This window comes from Coffea arabica, chromosome 2c, assembly GCF_036785885.1.
Source record: "Coffea arabica cultivar ET-39 chromosome 2c, Coffea Arabica ET-39 HiFi, whole genome shotgun sequence".
Classification (NCBI taxonomy): Eukaryota; Viridiplantae; Streptophyta; class Magnoliopsida; order Gentianales; family Rubiaceae; genus Coffea; species Coffea arabica.
The window spans coordinates 20068723-20087130 of NC_092312.1; the positions used below are offsets into that span (position 1 = coordinate 20068723).

Here is an 18408-nt window from a genome sequence, read left to right on the forward strand (position 1 = left end):
GTCGAATGAATGTTTCAGTGCTTGTTTAAGGGTGTTTTTTTTTTTTTTTTTTGGGTGTTTGAATAATGTACCTAAAGGGTTAATTTAGTGCCTATGAGACGTAAAGCCGAGTCAAAATTTGGGCTGAGCTGGACTCAACTCTGGGAAAAAAATTATTTGGATTTGTTTGGCTAGCACATTATTTGAAAAAAATGATTCATTTGCATGAGTATGCATGTTTTATAATCAATTTTTTTCTATTGTTACTGTTTTATCTTACGTACATCATATCACAAAGAACGCTTTAGTGTCATTCTAAAAATTTTGCCTAATAATCCACTGTATATATATTCCATGCCAACACAAAAAACATGCTGATTCTTTACCCAACTCGGTGAAATTTTTTTTTCTTTTTTAATATCCTTAGTTACATAAGGATTCAGATATAATTTCAATTTTTTTAAAGCAAAAAAAAAGAGAATATGGATAATAAAATAAATATAAGTATGAAACTTAAAAGGAAAGAATAGAGATTTCCCTCTAATTAATAGTGATTGGGAAAATGTGCATTATACGCATGTGTGTTAGTTATGTCAAATATAAAACTGCAGGCGGAAAGCGACTTTTGATGATGAGAAAAAGAAAGCGAACGAAGCATGGGGCTGCAGGCCATCATTCATCTCACCACCAATACTCCCTCCACCAGGGACACTACCTCCTTTTTCTCTCTTCCTCTATTAACTATTCCTAGTCAAATACAATACAGTCACCAGGCTTGCAATAATACAAATACAATCATTAGGTTGTAAACTGAGCCAGTGAAATCCAACTTTAATTTAATCGAATCGAGATTTGATTTAATTTTATTAAATTCAAAATCGAATTCGAACTTGACAAGCTTTTAACGTAAAATTCGAGATCGAGTTCAACTTCAAATTCAAACTTAGTCGAGTTCGTATTCGAGTCTACTCAAATTTAAAAAATAAAAAACAATTATTCCTTTTTTTAAATGAATAAAATAGTCATTTTTCTTTAATAAATAATAAAAATATTATGTACATATGTAATTTCATTATTAAACTAAAATTATATATAGACTATTTTCCTTAATAAATAAAAAAAATATTAGGGATGCATATATATAATTTCACTATAAAAATAAAATATATACTCAAGTCGATTCGCGAGTTAACAAATTGAGTTTCTTTGTGTTCGAATTGAATTCGATAACTCAATTTGATCGACTCGAACTCGATGCTAACCGAATTCGAGTTGAACTTTAATCGAATTGATCTACGAGTAGTTTGCTTCGTTCGCAACCTTAATAGCAACATGTCAACTTATCGTGAAATTTTTTGTCTCAAAACAAAGAAATAGAAAATAATTAAAGTAATGACAGGAAAGCACGAAACATAGTGTGTGTACAAAGGACTACAGACGCACTCTTTCAATTCAGTTGATAGTAAAACACAATTCTATTATGTTATCTTGTCATAGGAATGTGTGACTAAAATAATGGTAATGTAGACACTAAAGCGGGTTAATACCACTTTGTCCCCCCACACTTTGGACGATTACCCACTTCAGTCCCTAAACTTCAAAATGGGACACTTAAATCCCTAAACTTATAAATACCTCCCATTTAAGTAAAATTGTTAACAAATCATAAATGCCGTTGGTGGTCGAAGTGTCCCATTTTATAAGGGTTTAGGGATTTAAGTGTCCCATTTTATAAGTTTAAGGACATAAAATGGGACACTTAAATCCCTAAACCCTTGTAAAATGGGACACTTCGACCACCAACGGCATTCAGGATTTGTTAACAATTTTCCTTAAATGGGAGGTATTTATAAGTTTAGGGACTTAAGTATCCCATTTTGAAGTTTAGGGACTGAAGTGGGTAATCGTCCAAAGTTTGGGGAGATAAAGTGGAATTAACCCCACTAAAGCCGGAAGTAGTTATGATGATTGCCGAATTCGACCACGTACATAAGCAAAATGTATCCAACATTCAATCCACACAACACAAGATATTGGAATTTTCACCATCAAGTACTGTTCCCTTCGGTTGTTTTGATTGATGACTTTTGAGGCTTCAAATATTCCGGTTGGGACAATTGGCAGTCAATTTCTTGGTTTTTTCTAGGAACTTTATATGGATATGGATCGCTGCAAAGGACGTGAGCCGTTATCGGCTAGGATTAATTTGTAGGCTGATGTTTCCACAGTTTAATTTAAGCGCGAAAACGCTCCAGTACAAAAGTTTAATAAGTTGCTCATTGCGTATTTAATTTAATTATATAATTTAATAAATAAAATTTATATGATTAGAATGGTAGTGAGAATATCATTAACAAAAAATGAGAGTGCAAACATTTCCCTTCCTTAATTTATTATCTAAGAAGGGCTCAGCTTCACTGCCAATCTGCAACCAACTATCTTCAGAGTAGTTGGCCACCACATATTCTTGTGAATAGGAGGTCAAAAATTCAAATATCTTGCTTACCATCCAAAAGTTATCACTTAATGTGGTTTTTTTTAAATCCATATGGGTGCCTCTAGCACCTGTATGGTCTGATGGTGATTCAGTTTCTATCGATTCTTCCATAATATAGATTAAAGCAGGAGTAAAAATAAATGTAAATGATGATAATAGACACACAAAAAAAAAAAAAAAAAAGTACTGCCGGTCTGCCAGTAACGGGAATTAGTCATCTAAGACGTGGTAGAGAATATCTGAAATAAGAAAAAAGGAAAAGGGAAATTACCCAAAGTCCAATCTGGCATTAGTGCACAATTATGAAGCTTGAGTTATATCGCATATATTTGTAGTATTCTTTTGGATGAACATCAGCAATACTAGTAATAGCTGGATTAGTTGGCGAATGATGCAAGACACATCCCAAAATTGACAGGCACCAGATAAAGTTGTAAATTCGTTTCCTACAAGCCCTACATTATCATATTATTATTTCAACGTACAACAGAGATTCCAATTAAGCATATGCCAATTGGCATGCACCATGCAGTAATCGGGTCTTGATACGATATTCTGCAATTTCTAAGCTATTAAATTTTTACAAGTTAAAGTCATGATGATCTGTTGGCGCACGTAAACATCTAGATATACTAGAATAGTTGAGGAAATTTTTTTTTTGTCTTCTGTTCTTCAGAAGAAAAATGATGTGCGGATGAACTATAATGAATCAATGTATTACTACATGAGAAACATTGGACTGAACGATAAAGTAGAAGAGATTGTAAGTACGAGATTTTGAATCCCACTTAAAAAAGAAAAAAAAGAAAAGAAGGAGAAGAAGAACGAACACATGACTGACTCGCTCGCTCGCTCGCTCGCTAATGTGTGGTGGAAATTGGAATGTGGCTCTTTGAAGATGATCCAAACTGCATGTTAGGTGTTTGAAATATCAAGGCAAAAAGCAGCGAGCTTTTCAGATGTATTAGACAATGGGGCTGCAAACTGCACATTCTTTGGATGCTTAGGCTGAGACTTTAGTTTTGAGAATTTGGTTTCACTTTTCCACCACTCCACTTTTGTTGATTGATGGTCAGTGCAATCAAAGTCAAGGAGTCGTTTGTTTTGTCCGTCTGCAATCTGCGTCTGTGTTTTGTCCATCTTTCTTGTGATAAAAGGGTCGCGGCCGAAAAGTTGGAAAGTAAACCAGTAATTGCTCGATGATCTTCTTGCTTTACAAATTGAAGCACAGATATAATAATAATAAATTAATAATAATAATAATAATAATGTGCTTCAAAAAGGAGATTATCCGAGTACAGAAGACAAACGTCGGTTGCAGTAGTATGATCTTTGTCAATTGCATGAAATTTTTTTATTTTCACTTCTTACTTTTTTTATAAAAAAAATTTATTTATTTTTATTCAAAGAAAGACTCTAAAACATTACAAGAATGGAGCTTTAAGATTCGAATTAGGGACTTCATGTTCTTTCGACTTGCTGGTTAAGTTGGGTCTTTGAGACGAATTTTATTGCACTAATTAAGAGTTTATTAAGTTAGAACCAAAAAAAAAAAGAGCCCAAATCTGGCCAGCCTAGCAAAAACTTCCTTACTGCTACCGACATCTCAAAGGTACAAAGCCTAAACTCCCTTAATGATCATGACTAGAGAAACCCAAGTACCCAAAAACTTTATAATAGAGATACCAAAATAATCAGCGGAGATGGTAGCGGTACCAAACTGCCAATTATTATACTCACCAAAATGCCTGTTGCTGTCGGAAACGCATATTCTGCTGAGAACTGAGAACTGAGAACATACCCCTTGTCGATGTTTAAAGCTATAGCCTTTAACCCTTTAACGCCCTTCAAATAAACGAATCGAGCCGCTCAAGCTCGAGCTGGTCGAACCAGAGTCGAGCTCAAGTTCGAGTTCAAAATATTAAGCTCGTCTCGCGAGTTCGAGTATATATATATATATATATATATATATTTTAATAGTAAAATTACATAAATATTCTTAATATTTTATTATTTATTAAAAAAAATATTATTTTTTTATTTTTTTTAAAATAAAATAATTATTTTTTTTTCGAGCTCGAGCTTGAAAATTACCAGCTCGTCGAGTTCGAGCTCGATGAAATTAAGTCAAGGCTCGACTCGATAAGACCAAAATTCGATTCGACTCGGCTCGTTTGCAGGTCTACAAATAGCAACAAGAAGAAGCTGAACAAAAACTCCACCAAACTGTCAGTATAAGAACGAAGCAACCCGAAAATTAGATGGCTTGCCAAAAGGAGAAAAATTGCAAAGGCAGATGGAATTCCTTGTAATATTAATCGAGTTAAATTATTAATAGCCTATTAGAGCCAATGAAGCAAGCAGTTTGGTTTATTTTGTAGGAAGCTGTCCATGGTTTTAATAGCCTGCGATCATTCTTGATGAGCAGTGCCGCGAATAATTGTAAATTTGATTAATTTTTACGTACACTGATAATATATACACTGTTAAATATAAATACGTGTCACATATGCAAGAATTTAAACTTCAATTCTTATACATTCGACACGCGCTCGTACCTGACTGACGGTGTATATATACATCCTCAATATACACAAATAACCCTAGCAAATTAAAACAAATTCATTTCACAAAATCCAAATAGTTGTGAAGCGATTTGTGCCCTGTGAGTTATTATGGGAATTAATTATATGCATTTTGAAGATCAAAAAAATTTAACACCACGCTACATGTATGGAAAAACAGTTGAATGTCCGTTACACTTGATATTTATACTTCTTTTTACTGTAGAGGGACATTTCGCATTTGTGCTACAGACAGATATATCTTTCTATCAGCATGCATAGACAATTAAATCGTAACGCATGATGCCAAATCAACACCTCGATCTTAATACTTAATGTTACATTGAAAAACATGAACTCAAATGCTATTCCAAATCAAAAGTTTCTTTCTTCCTTTGTCTTAAATCCATCCGATGTTGGGATATATTCAGAGTTTTATTTTTGTTTTACCTTTTCTACGTCGGTGTTACAATAATATTGCATCATAGTTTTTCAAGGTAATCAAAGATTTTATTTTTTTGAAGAATTGGCAGGTAGCGACGAAAAAAAGATGTCTGCTGTGCCAATTTTCCCTTAGAGCGACCCGTTGATTGACAAGAGGCAGAATTGCAATCTACATAGACCCAAAAAATGAGCCACGGAAAACAACTTCCTCTGATAAATTTCTGAGCGAGTTGAAGTCTATGCAATTAATATCTATACTCTATATAAAGAAAAAGCATTGGGTTTTGTGTAAAATTTTTTGTCACTTTTTAGAATTTTAACTTTACCCTCGCAATTATTTAATTATATCTTTTTTATCTTATTACATATTATCCATATTATCAATTAATGTAATCATAACTAATTTTCACCCATAATCACCCACTAACAATGTAACCACCAAGTAACTAAAATTCTATTAAAAAATCGAAGTTTTTCTGTTTATGAAAATTTTATACTAAATTCTTCCGTATAAAAAGTGACTGTTCTTGCATTGCACACATACCGGACGTATCTTTATCACTAGTAATACTAATAGGATTTTTATAATTAGCATATAATAGAATTCGTTAACATACTTAAAGTCATTTAATTTATTAAATGAATATGCATAATAATTGTTGCACCCTCTATATTTAAATACTTTCTCAACTAATTATATTTTTTCCAAAAAAAATTAACACCTCAACCCTTCTGGATGAGTACCTGCTGGGTGCCTATTAGTCAAATCATAACAGTAAAGTCACATGCTATGGTTGAAAGATGAATTAACCTATTCGATGATCAAATAATGTTCGATTCACTAAGAGTTTATTCGAATTTAATTCGCTAACTAATCAACTCAAACTTGAACAGTATTTTATATTCACTAAACTATCAAACTGAACTCGGGTATAGCTTAATTAGTATAAAATTGGAACTTTACTTATAAAAGGTTTGACTCGGTAAAAGTTCATTTGAGCTTAGATGATTTAAATAACTAAACTAAAATTGTGAACAAAATTTTAAACTCATTAAAATAATCAAACAAATTTCAACACTAGCAATGGTTGTAGCCATTTTGTGGCACAATTTGCTGCCAAGCTAGTTAAGAATATTGAATGGAAAAATAATTTTCCAATGTGGCTAATAAATCTAGCAAGAAAGGATATGAAATAGCTACTATTTTTGTAATTAGCTCTTGTGTTATTAAGTGTTAATCGCTATAAAATCTTATTGTTTTATTGGGAAAAAAAAAATTTTCAACACTTTAAGTTGTCTCGTACACGCTCGACACCAAACCGGAAAAAGTCAAAAACGCCCTGTTTAGTCATTGCTTGGTATCCCAGCTTCCTGATCACGTAGTGGCCAAATATAATATGCCTTTGCCCATTTCACCTAATATAAACAAACAATAAAGCATGCAGGGACTCTCTCTTTAACTACATATCTTTAATATGTACTCCATTTTTTTTTACTACTAATTCATTTTCTTTTCTCCTCCTTTGTTCTTCTTTTTGCTTATCTCTCTCTGGTTCGTTGAACTACATTTAATGGCACTTCTGAGTCCGTGTTAAGGAAAGAGAGAGATAGTTAGTATGTGAATGTGTGTTCTTGTGTGTGTATTAGTGTGTGTGATTGGAATAGAAGGTGAAAGTGGGTAATACAACCAATATACATGTAACTGGGGGTCTGACCCACTTCTTATTTTTGTGATCTGCTTCTGCTTCTTCTTCTGGGTTTGAAAAGTTTATCAGAAAACTTTCCCATGTGAATGTGAACAGAGACAGAGAGAGAGACATTCATTCATTCATTCACCTGGGCTTGGCTGACTTTCTTTCAGGTACAGATCTATCATCCCGTCTTTCTTTGGCCTTTTTCTTCTTCAGATCTTAAATTAATGCTCTGTCCATCTTACGCTTGCGTCAAGTTCTTATCTTTATTTTTTTCTTCTACTTAGAACCTTTTTATCACTAATGGCTTTCATTTTGTGGTTTGAGTACAATCACTGTAAATATTTTTCTACAAGTGAATTTCTTTTTCCTTGGTTAGAGTCATTTTTGACTTTTTTTTTTTCTATTTTCGCTTAATCTTTTGGGTCAAAGGGGGGATCATGGGATTTTAGGCTGCGTATTAAAGTTTGAATTTTGAAGCCTTTTTTGTATTTTTAAGTTTGGTTGGCTTAATTTATGGGGGAAAATTTTGGTAAAGTTTGTGGCTTTTTTGAATTTCTAGCTTCGATTGGTAAACCCTTTCGACAATTAATGTTATTTTTGTAGTTATTGCAGATCTTCAAGGAGTTACAAAGCCTTGTTCAGTTTACAGCTCTTTAGAAAGGTGAGTTTTGGCCAAATGTTATTGCAGAATAAATGTCGGAATAATAACAGGTTTTGCTAGAAAGAGACATGGATGAAACCTGTAGGCACTAACACTACTGAACTGCCGAGGCCATGTTTGGTTTAGATTTGTAATCTGTAGTTTGTTTGGCTTGATTTAGATTAATAGTCCTCAAAAGCTCTAGAACAATATTGGTAAAGAACCAAGTTGCTGATATGTTTTAAGGTTCCTTTGTTGAAGCAGTAATTTTTTTGATGCTCTTGTTGATACTGTTGACCTCTGTGTTCATATCTTTGTAGGAAGTACTCAAAATCCCGTAACTTGGGCGAGTTATGGAGATTCTTGAATTATTTCTTCCTAGAGTGGAATTGCTTACCTTAACTAGTATCAGTTTGGAATTGTTACTTGTACAAGGAAACATATGTTGCTTACTCTCAAACAGAAGCACACAATAAATCTGTACTTGTATATATGTTTGACCCCGAGTAGCTGGTTCTCAACTTTTCTCGTGTGAGTGGCAAAGAGGGAGCTTATCTAGATCTACTTTAATAACCTATAAAAGTTTCATCTGATACAAGTTCTGTGATCTTTTTCACTTTGTGGTCCATGTGAGGCTGCCTTTTTCTACTACTCTTTTTCTTTTCTGTTCTTTTCTTTTCTTCTATATTCTTTTTCTCTTTTTACCTTTCTCTTTTCCTTTTGGCTACTAAATTTTGTGGCTGAAACATGATTTTCTTTTGCTTATTTCCAGTCAGATTCACAGGTCAAGTGGGAGATAGTAAATTGGAAAAGAGGCATATCCAGAGGCTAGAGAATAGTATTGGTTATTTGTCACTTAAGTTCTTGCCTCTACATTGGGAACTAGATGTCATTCCGCAGTATAGTTAGCGATGTAAGAGATAGTTTTGGGAGCCTATCGAGACGGAGTTTTAATGTAAGACTACCTGGCCATCATCGGGGGAAGTCTCATGGTTCATTTCATGATTCAAATGAACAGCCTTTGGTAATTCAAAACAGCCGTTGGGCTAATCTTCCACCAGAGCTACTCTTTGATGTAATTAGAAGGCTAGAGGAGAGTGAGACTACGTGGCCAGGTCGTAAGCATGTCGTGGCTTGTGCTGCCGTATGCAGGTCATGGAGGAGTATGTGTAAAGAAATTGTAAAAAGTCCAGAATTTTGTGGGAAGCTCACTTTTCCAGTTTCTCTTAAGCAGGTATATTTGTTTCTTTTTTCTTATGTCTCAGCCATGCAATCAATGGCATGTTACTTTTTACATTGAAGTGTTACCTGAATTTGGCAATTCTTTTGATTATCTTTTTGCTCTACAATGTAGTATACAACATTAAGTAGCTTAACTGATACTGAGTCTTCATCCATTTGGTTTTCCAGCCAGGGCCTCGTGATGGAACTATCCAGTGCTTCATCAAAAGGGATAAATCTAATCTAACATACCATCTTTTCTTGTGTCTTAGTCCTGGTAAGCATTACTTTCAGCCCTTGTACTAGAATCTACTTTTGCTTTAGAATGAAGATCTTTGTTGAATGATCAAGTTAGTTTTCGCTATCAATACTCCTTTTCGTTTTGTTTTAAAATCTGATATTCAGTTCAGGAATATCTAAAGCACAAAATTCAGTAATAATTTCAAAGTAATAATTCAGGAATTGCCTTCTTTCAGTAATAATTTCAAAGTTGCAGTTTAAGAAGGAAAACTTGGAGAGACAAATTTAGGGACTACTTCATTTTTACACCATATATGTGAATGTTTTTCCAATGTCTATAGTTGCTACTGGTCGCAGTATTTTACTTGTATTTGTTGCATGTTATTTGAATGTTTAATTTATTAACTATTGCATTAAGTATACTTGGCTAGACTGCAAATGCATGGAGTTAAATTATTCTTTTACTGCAATATGTGTTCACTTAAGTTTCTTCTTTTGGTTGGTTGTGTGTAACTGTGATTGCAATTGAATTTACAGCTTTGCTAGTTGAAAATGGTAAGTTTCTTCTCTCCGCAAAAAGAACTCGGCGAACTACCTGCACGGAGTATGTTATCTCAATGGATGCAGATAACATTTCGAGATCAAGCAGCACATACATTGGAAAGCTAAGGTTTGGTCCATTTATTCCTTTGTACACGTTTAGTATTCTGAATTGCCTCAAAACTGAGAGGTTTTTCAGAAGTAAAGTTAGATAAATAAGAATTGGATTCTTTCAGAAAATTCAAATGTCCAGCATCTATTTCACTCTGTCTGAAACTTGCAGATTCCTGTTTCTTATTGTTCTTCTGCTCACTTAGCATATTCTGGGTATTTTGCATCAATAGAGGCTTTTTAGGCCAAACACCATTGCTAAAATTTTAATTCCAGACAAAACAACATCCCCATTCTTGAAAAGAGGCATCAAAATAAACATTACACTAAATTAAGCTAAAGTCCCCCAATTTTTTTAGGCTATAAGATATTATCTTCTTGCAACATGTGAAAGGTAAATTTTATAGACTTGTGCAAAGGGTAATTTCTTTGAAGATTTGTGGCAAGTTCAGAAAACCTACAGGTAAAAATTAAAAGTCACGGTTTTCGAGAGTTTGTACAAAAGCACATAAACAGATTTCTGGTCAGAAAATGGTAGATGAAGTTCTTTTTTTTGGGGGGGGGGGGGGGGGGGGGGGGGGGGGGGGTGTAAGTGGGAGATTTCGAACCCGAGGCCTCTTACTGACTCTCCCGCCTTCCATACCACCCAACCCATCTCTCCCCTCAACTCACGCTTGTTGGTCATAACATGTTATAATATTTTGATAAGCAGCAAACTGGTCGGTAGCTTTCTTCTCTCCAATCTAATGTTGAAATTGAGTTGGTTTAACTGATATATTAAAGTTTTGACAATTTTCCAATGGAATTGCTACGATCTATATCCCGATATTTTTGTGTATGTGAGGAAGATTTCTTGTATGGATCTGCAATGCCTTAGACCGTAGTTGTCACTGGGCTGCTTGACTTTCAGTCAATTTGGTTTTCTGGCATTTGCAACTTTATGGATTCAACTAGTTCAAGGGATTATGCTTTTATATGCCATCATAAATGTTGGTTTTCTTGCTAGTTTGGATTTCTTTATCTCGTTAAAGCTTGAGACACCATTTTTTTTCAATTTGATGATGCATTTTTAGTACTCCAATGTGATTTTCTTCTGCAAAATCTTTTTTGTTGCAGATCAAATTTTCTTGGCACGAAATTCATAATATACGACACGCAACCTCCGTATACCTGTACAAATGTCCCTCCACCTGGGAGAACAAGCCGCAGATTCTATTCCAAGAAGGTCTCTCCAAAAGTGCCAACTGGAAGTTATAACATAGCTCAGATCACGTATGAGCTAAATGTGCTGGGAACACGGGGTCCACGGAGAATGCATTGCGTAATGCAATCAATTCCAGCCTCGGCACTTGACGCTGGCGGAACGGTACCGGGCCAACCTCAGCTCCTTCCAAGGTGTCTGGAAGACTCGTTCCGGAGTATTTCTTTCTCAAAATCTCTGGATCATTCTACGGAGTTCAGCAGCTCAAGATTTTCTGATATTGGTGTGCCGGGAAATGAAGATGAGGAGGGTAAGGTCAAACCTTTAATCCTCAAGAACAAGGCACCTAGATGGCACGAACAATTACAGTGCTGGTGCCTAAATTTTCGAGGCCGGGTAACGGTGGCATCTGTCAAAAATTTTCAGTTGATCGCTGCCACCCAACCAGCTGCAAGTGCTTCAACCACCTCCCAACCAACTCAAACTGACCATGACAAAATCATCTTGCAGTTTGGCAAGGTGGGCAAAGATATGTTTACCATGGATTACCGCTATCCTTTGTCTGCATTTCAGGCTTTTGCAATCTGTTTGAGTAGCTTTGACACGAAATTGGCTTGTGAATAGGTTAAAAGATTAGGGTGTTATAACATATATATGCGGCCAAAGACAGCATGGTCGCAACGCCTTTATGTTCGCTCCATTGTATCGTAACCATTAAAAAAGTAGAGATGAAAGAAAGAGTTTCAAATTTCTTTTAACCATTCGATGTTTGAAAAATATAAGAATATTTGCATGCTTCATGTAAATGTATAGCTAAATTAAATACTCTCACGAATTTATTTCTATGTATGAAGAGAATGTACTGAAAGAGGCTAGTGATATATGATCTAAAAATAATATATGTATATATACATTATATAAAATATTATTCTGTATGTAGGTATATGTCACGCCTTTGACTCTCATGCGCCAGTCACATGATATCCGCCGTATTCTCAAATCCCACTCAAGAATACCAGAAAACATTAAACTAGACTAAATTTAGAAGGAACTAAATAGTATAACTAAATAAAGTGCTGTACAAATCTTAAATAAAAGGTAGTCTACGAATATCCAATAAGTTCGCACATTTATTCTCTGATTAAAACAACAGGAGAAGAAAATACATAAAACTAACAGTTAGAAGCAGCTAGGCTGCTGGTTTCTATTCATTTAGAACTAATAAAAATCATCTTCAGGATCTTCTACGTAAATCAACTCATACTCTTTAGAATCTGCATAAATAGTAAAAAAAAGTGGGTTGAACGACAAATCGCTCAGTAGGTAGTATCTACCTTTTTGTTGAACCATGCACCCATAACTTTACATACATACATATATATATATATATATATATATATATATATATATATAAACTTATTTGCACATCATTCATATCCATAATCATGAAAATACGTTATTTGTAAAATAATCAATAGTAATGAATGACACAGCAATTGATAAACACCTTATTTGTAACTGTACATGAAAGTCATAAATCCATAAGTCGTTTCATGTCAACTCTAAACAAGTACGTACAATGATTGGCTTCTAAATATTCAGCCTAGAGATTAAACCTCTTCTAGGTAAGCGATCAATAGGTTTCATGACTACCGATTGGTCTTATTACACACATAGGTCAATCGGCCGGACTCTATACCGAATTACCATGACCTTGTCAATCAAAAGGATAAGTACCACCTACCTTTGTCTGGTTACTCGAGTGAAGCTACCCTAGGTCTTTTAAACTTGTGTCGTACCTATCAAATGCATAAGTTTCCTAATTAGTTGATATTTCTTATAAATATATAAATATACAAACTCTAAGTGAGTCGAAGATTCATGTCTAGATTATTATATGAACCCTACTAGCGTTTTCCTAATTTGGACAGTTTCTATTTTTGGAAAGTTTCTATTTTATAAAGTTTCTTAATTTGGAAAGTTCTCTTTTTGTAAAGTTTCCTAATTTAAAAGAAAATAATTATTCATAATCATATTTATTATCTTGACTATTATCTTACTATACATATATATATTTTATTATTTTTTTATTATTCATTATTATCGTTATTATCCTTGTCATCACTATTTTATTTTATTACTATTTATATATATTTGTTAATTAGTTACTATTATCTTTTGCTTTACTTCTATTTTTGCACATGTGTAAGTGTTATTATTATTTATGTATAGACTTATTATTATAATTATAGTCTTAGTTTATTCCACTTGTACTTATATTTTCATTTTATTTTTGTTTATATCTTTAATTTATTTCATCCATATCTATATTATTATTATTATTATTATTATTATTATTATTATTATTATTATTATTATTATTATTATTTTAAGTATTTTGTTTAACAATCTAGGACTTATCTTACATTGTATAAATTAATCTAATAAGGTTAGATTAAGATATTTTAGATTTCTATTTAAGTGTCTTAGACTCAATTAATTAAGTATAAGCTTAAATGACTAAATTTTTAAACTTCAAAAATTATTTCTTTTTGTTACTTCGAAAGTAGCTACTTCAGCTTCAGCCACTCGAATTTTCGATATTCCTTTTTATTTCTCATCAAACGGATGGCATCTTCTTCTGGATAATCCTAGCTATTCTTAGCATGATATTGGGAAATCTCATTGCTATTACTCAAACAAGCATAAAACGTATATGTTTGCATATTCGTCCATAGGTCAAATCGGATATGTAATTATTGAAATAATCGTTGGAAACTCAAATGATGGATATGCAAGTATAATAACTTATATGCTCTTCTATATCTCCATGAATCTAGGAGCTTTTGCTTGCATTGTATTATTTGATCTACGTACCGGAACAGATAACATTCGAGATTATACAGGATTATACACAAAAGATCCTTTTTTGGCTCTCGCTTTAGCCCTATGTCTTATCCCTAGGAGGCCTGCCTCCACTAGCAGGTTTTTTCGGAAAACTCTATTTATTCTGGTGTGGAGGCAAGCCAATATTTTTTGGGTTAGGTTTTGAAATTTAATACCATGATAGTCTATAAAGATGAGTTAATTATATCTAAAATTTATCTATTCAACATTCACTAAACCTATAGTGTTTTGGTCCAAGTATGCTTGCCATTTTTTTTCCTAAAACTCTAACCTCAATTTACCTTACAACTCGGCAGTGGTACAACAACGGCAGCTACCGCTGCTTAAAGCTACGCCACAATTCTTGACTATTCTTTTTTTTTTTTTTTGCCAACCCTTCCATTCGGTCATTGTTGCCAGCACCAAGCACTTGCTGGCGAACTTTCCTCCCTTTTTTTTTTTTTCCTGTTGCGTTGCTGAAGTTTCAACGGTGCACCACAACGGCCCCCTTTTTCTTTTTCTTTTTCTTTTTCCCAACTTTCCAATAGATTTGGGGTAGATTCTATTCCATCCCACACTAAAATTTAACATACCATTTTCACAAATCTGAACATGAATCTTTCTAAAATTTTCATGTAGGCATAAATATATCGCAATAGGCATATACTCTAAAATAGTTCGTGGAATTAATAAGATTTAAGAGAAAAATTTTAACGCTCGTTTGGAACTTACAAGTCTAGACACTTAATTGCCTGCTTGTTCGACAATCGACGGCGACGACGTCCCCTTCTTCTCCTTTATTCCTAGTTGATTCTTGCTCTAAGGGAAGCAGACAAATGAAAAGTAGGAACAGTGTTATTTTCCCTTTGTTGTTTTGATAAGTGTTTTAAACCCTAATAACCACCCACTATTTGGTAGTTCAGATAAAATTTTTAATTTGTTGTGAACTCTTATTCTATTTTATCTCCTTCCTATCCCCCAATTAACCCTTTAACCTATCCTACAATTATTTTTACTTTTATCCAAGGCAAATTACCATTTAATTAATTGAGTAAAATAAAAATTGAGAAGAAACATGAGTTTTACAGTGTATACCATCTATCATTACTTAGACATTATATATTGTATAGACTAGTGCTAAAGGCACAAACGATCTATGTGCAATTCAGATGCTTTTTGCGAATTAATTTTTTTGTAAAATTTTTATTACTAAAGCAAACTGTAGTATGCTAACTTTTTGTCCCCATCAAATGATGGTTGTAGTAGTTATACACTTATACTACTTAGAGAGTTAAAGCAAGTCACCTTGTCAAAATGTGCTTAGATTAAGTATGGTTAAAAATAGTTATAGGTAGCTATTTAGCAATTTGTGTTTAAATAGTAAAGTAATAAGTGATTTTACTGAGTGTAAAACTGAATACATATAGGGTCTGTTTGGTTGGAAGTAAAATGTTTTCCTTGGGAAAATATTTTCCGTGGAAGTAATTTTCCATGAAAATCATTTCCCTTTCATAATTTTCAGGTGTTTGGTTAGCTTATTGAAAATATTTTCTTACTTCATTTTTCTGGTGTTTGTTTAACTTTTGAAATATTTTCACTTTTATCTCTATTTTTACTTTCTACACATTATAACTACATACTTCTTCCTATGCAAAATAAGAAAATTTATCTCATTGTTTAACTTTAAAAAATCTTGGAGAAATGTAAATATGAATAAAAAATATCTTCTTAAGCAATAAACAAATTGCTGGCCATTTAGTGTCAAATATCAATCACATGCAATACTTATTGTGACATATATCTTGCACTCTCACTGCTGAAAGTTTCTCTAGAAAAAAATGTCCCTATTATACATAATTAATTTCTAGCATAGGATGAGCAGAATGAGGTTTTTTTTTTTATTTTGAATATACTAGGGGGAGGGTTGGGTTGGGTTGGGTTGGGTGGTACGGGGGAGGGAGTGTAAGGAAGAGGTCTTGGGTTCGAGTCCTCCTGTTTACACTAAAAAAAAAAAGAAGAACATACTATAAGATGTTTTCAGTAAGTTTGGAACATACTACAAGCGGGATGCATGCATTTCGAAAAACAACTTCAGTAAGTTTGGAAGGGAAGTTGTTTTCCATATGATAAGTGAAAATATTTTACATAGGAAAATGTTTTCAGTAACTTTTGTGCAACCAAACATGGGAAATTAGGAAAATATTTTCCTGGAAAACATTTTCACCCGAAACAAACGGACCCATAAAGTGACAAAAAATATTTACACCCAATGTCAATGTGTGTGCTACTAATAAAAAGATATTAAAAATAATTAGTACTATTTTTTGTTGAAAAATAGTACTTTAAAATAATTAAACTGTTGTAGTATTTAAAAAAATAGTTTTTCGTTAGATCAGTGAAAGTTAATTCAATAGATATAGAGCGGTTATAGGGAGGTAATTAGTAAAATGATGTAATTCTCTTTAGAAATAAGCATAGATTAGGCAATACATTAAATGTCAGAATTTGTTTACATCAAATCCCTTCCTCCCACTTTATATATAGTAAGATGGTGAACGAATTTTATATACAAATTTTTATTGTTAAAGAAAATCTTAATCTTTTAAATTGCTTTGACGAAATGATTGTTATGTTAGTAGTTGTTGCTTTGGATAGTTACATTGAAAAAAAATACGTTTAAATAGTAAATTAAGAAATGGTTATAGATAGCTATCTTGACAACATCAGATGTTTGTGTAATCAAAATAAAATTAGTTTTTTATAAGGGCAAAAGTGAAAGTACAAAAATGTTTACACCAAACCTTTTTCTATCCCTTTATATATACTAGTGTTCAATGCACACCCAATGTGTGTGCAATAAAAAAATACATAATATTTATGGTTATATATTTTAAATAAAATTTTCATTACTGAAGTAAACTTTAATCTTTTTAAATATATTTCATAAAATAATTTTATATTGGTATTTATAATATTTAGGAGTAGCTATGTTGAAAACATATATTTAAATAGTTAAAAGTAAAAATAGTCATGGATTATTATAAGTAATTAAAGTAAAAGTAATTTTTTTAAGAACAAAAAAAAAGTTCATAAAGTGTTAACTTCAATGTTAACCCCTATCCCTTCCTCAAGTTTTATATATATTATATCTATACTATATATAAATAGTATGTGTGAAAGGAGAAAGAAGGGTCTGGTGGTTTTGACTAGGGTTGTAATTTAGCTCGTGAGTAGTTCGGTCAAAAACTTAACTGGAATCGGGTTGACTGAATTCGAATAGCTCGATAGATCCAAACGAGTCGAGTTCGAGTATCCAGTAGCAAGATTCGAAAGCTCATCGAATCTTATCTAGTTTTTTAATTTTAACATTTTAATATATTAATATTATGGAATTACCCTTGTGCTCGCAAGAATGGTTAAATTTAGGAGATGTTTTGGGTTGTATGAAAAATTTTGAAGGGTGATAATGTCTTTTTACTCCAAATTTGTCAAAAAAATTAAAATTTCCAAATCTTTTTTACTCGAGTTTAATAAGGCTCGCTTTGATTCGAATCCATGCAAGTCGAGTTCGAGTTCTATAAACAATGTATTGAACTTGAGTTCGAACTCAAGTATTCTTCCTGCAAGTCGAGTTCGAACTTAATTCGACTCAATTACATCCCTACTATTAACACAATCTAGACAGAGTACTTATTCAGGAAAATATAATATTAGTTTTTTGCATGTTAGGTTACATATCATATGTATTTATTTGAAAAATCTATTGTTGCAATTAGATCGGAACGGGATAACTAGTTGTGTTATGAAACAATTAAAAGTATGGATGCCCCTTTGTATTTTCAAGAGGATTAATTCATGATTTATGGATACATTATGTATAGAAGTTACAATCCATAAATCTATTTATGTAGTGGAAGAACCGTTTCATAGGTTTCTTCATATTCTTGTAGTAGTGGGTGTTTAATAGAATTAATGAACCTTTAATCTTATAGTACCTATATATAGAGGTACATTGACACCATTTGGTGTGGACTTTTATATCTTGTTGAAATATAAGGATATCATTCTTCCATTGCTCTACTTTTCCTCTAATATCTCTATTCATATTATAGTAGTTTATTAGTTTTACAACACGTTATCAGCACGAGTCTCTACTTTTGAGGAAAAAATGAAAACACAAATATATACTGTTTGACATCTTTGAGGTAATATTTCTCCCTTTAATTCTACTTATTTATCTTTAGAATTATTTGTTATAAATACTTATATTCTGATGCATTGAGTTTTAGAAATGCTATTATAGAAAATCAATTATATTTGAGAATCTACTTATTCTTTGAAATATTTAAAGAAAAAGATTCGATCACCTGAAGATGGTCGTTCTTTAACGA

The 18408-nt window shown here is 32.7% G+C and overlaps 1 protein-coding gene across 2 annotated transcripts; it reads left to right on the forward strand.

Annotated features, from left to right (window-relative positions):
• The first annotated feature begins 7205 nt into the window (after window positions 1-7205).
• Window positions 7206-11999, forward strand: LOC140035177 (tubby-like F-box protein 8). Of its 2 annotated transcripts, none has more exons than XM_072075066.1 (6): window positions 7206-7345; window positions 7782-7839; window positions 8591-9052; window positions 9229-9316; window positions 9817-9949; window positions 11047-11999. In XM_072075066.1, exons 3-6 carry the CDS (start codon window positions 8705-8707, stop codon window positions 11753-11755), a joined length of 1278 nt encoding a protein of 425 aa, XP_071931167.1. In that variant the 5' UTR covers window positions 7206-7345; window positions 7782-7839; window positions 8591-8704; the 3' UTR covers window positions 11756-11999. The 2 variants fall into 2 exon arrangements, with proteins under 2 accessions (XP_071931167.1, XP_071931168.1); XM_072075067.1 differs by having other exon boundaries at window positions 7216-7345; window positions 7791-7839.
• Window positions 12000-18408: the final 6409 nt, after the last annotated feature.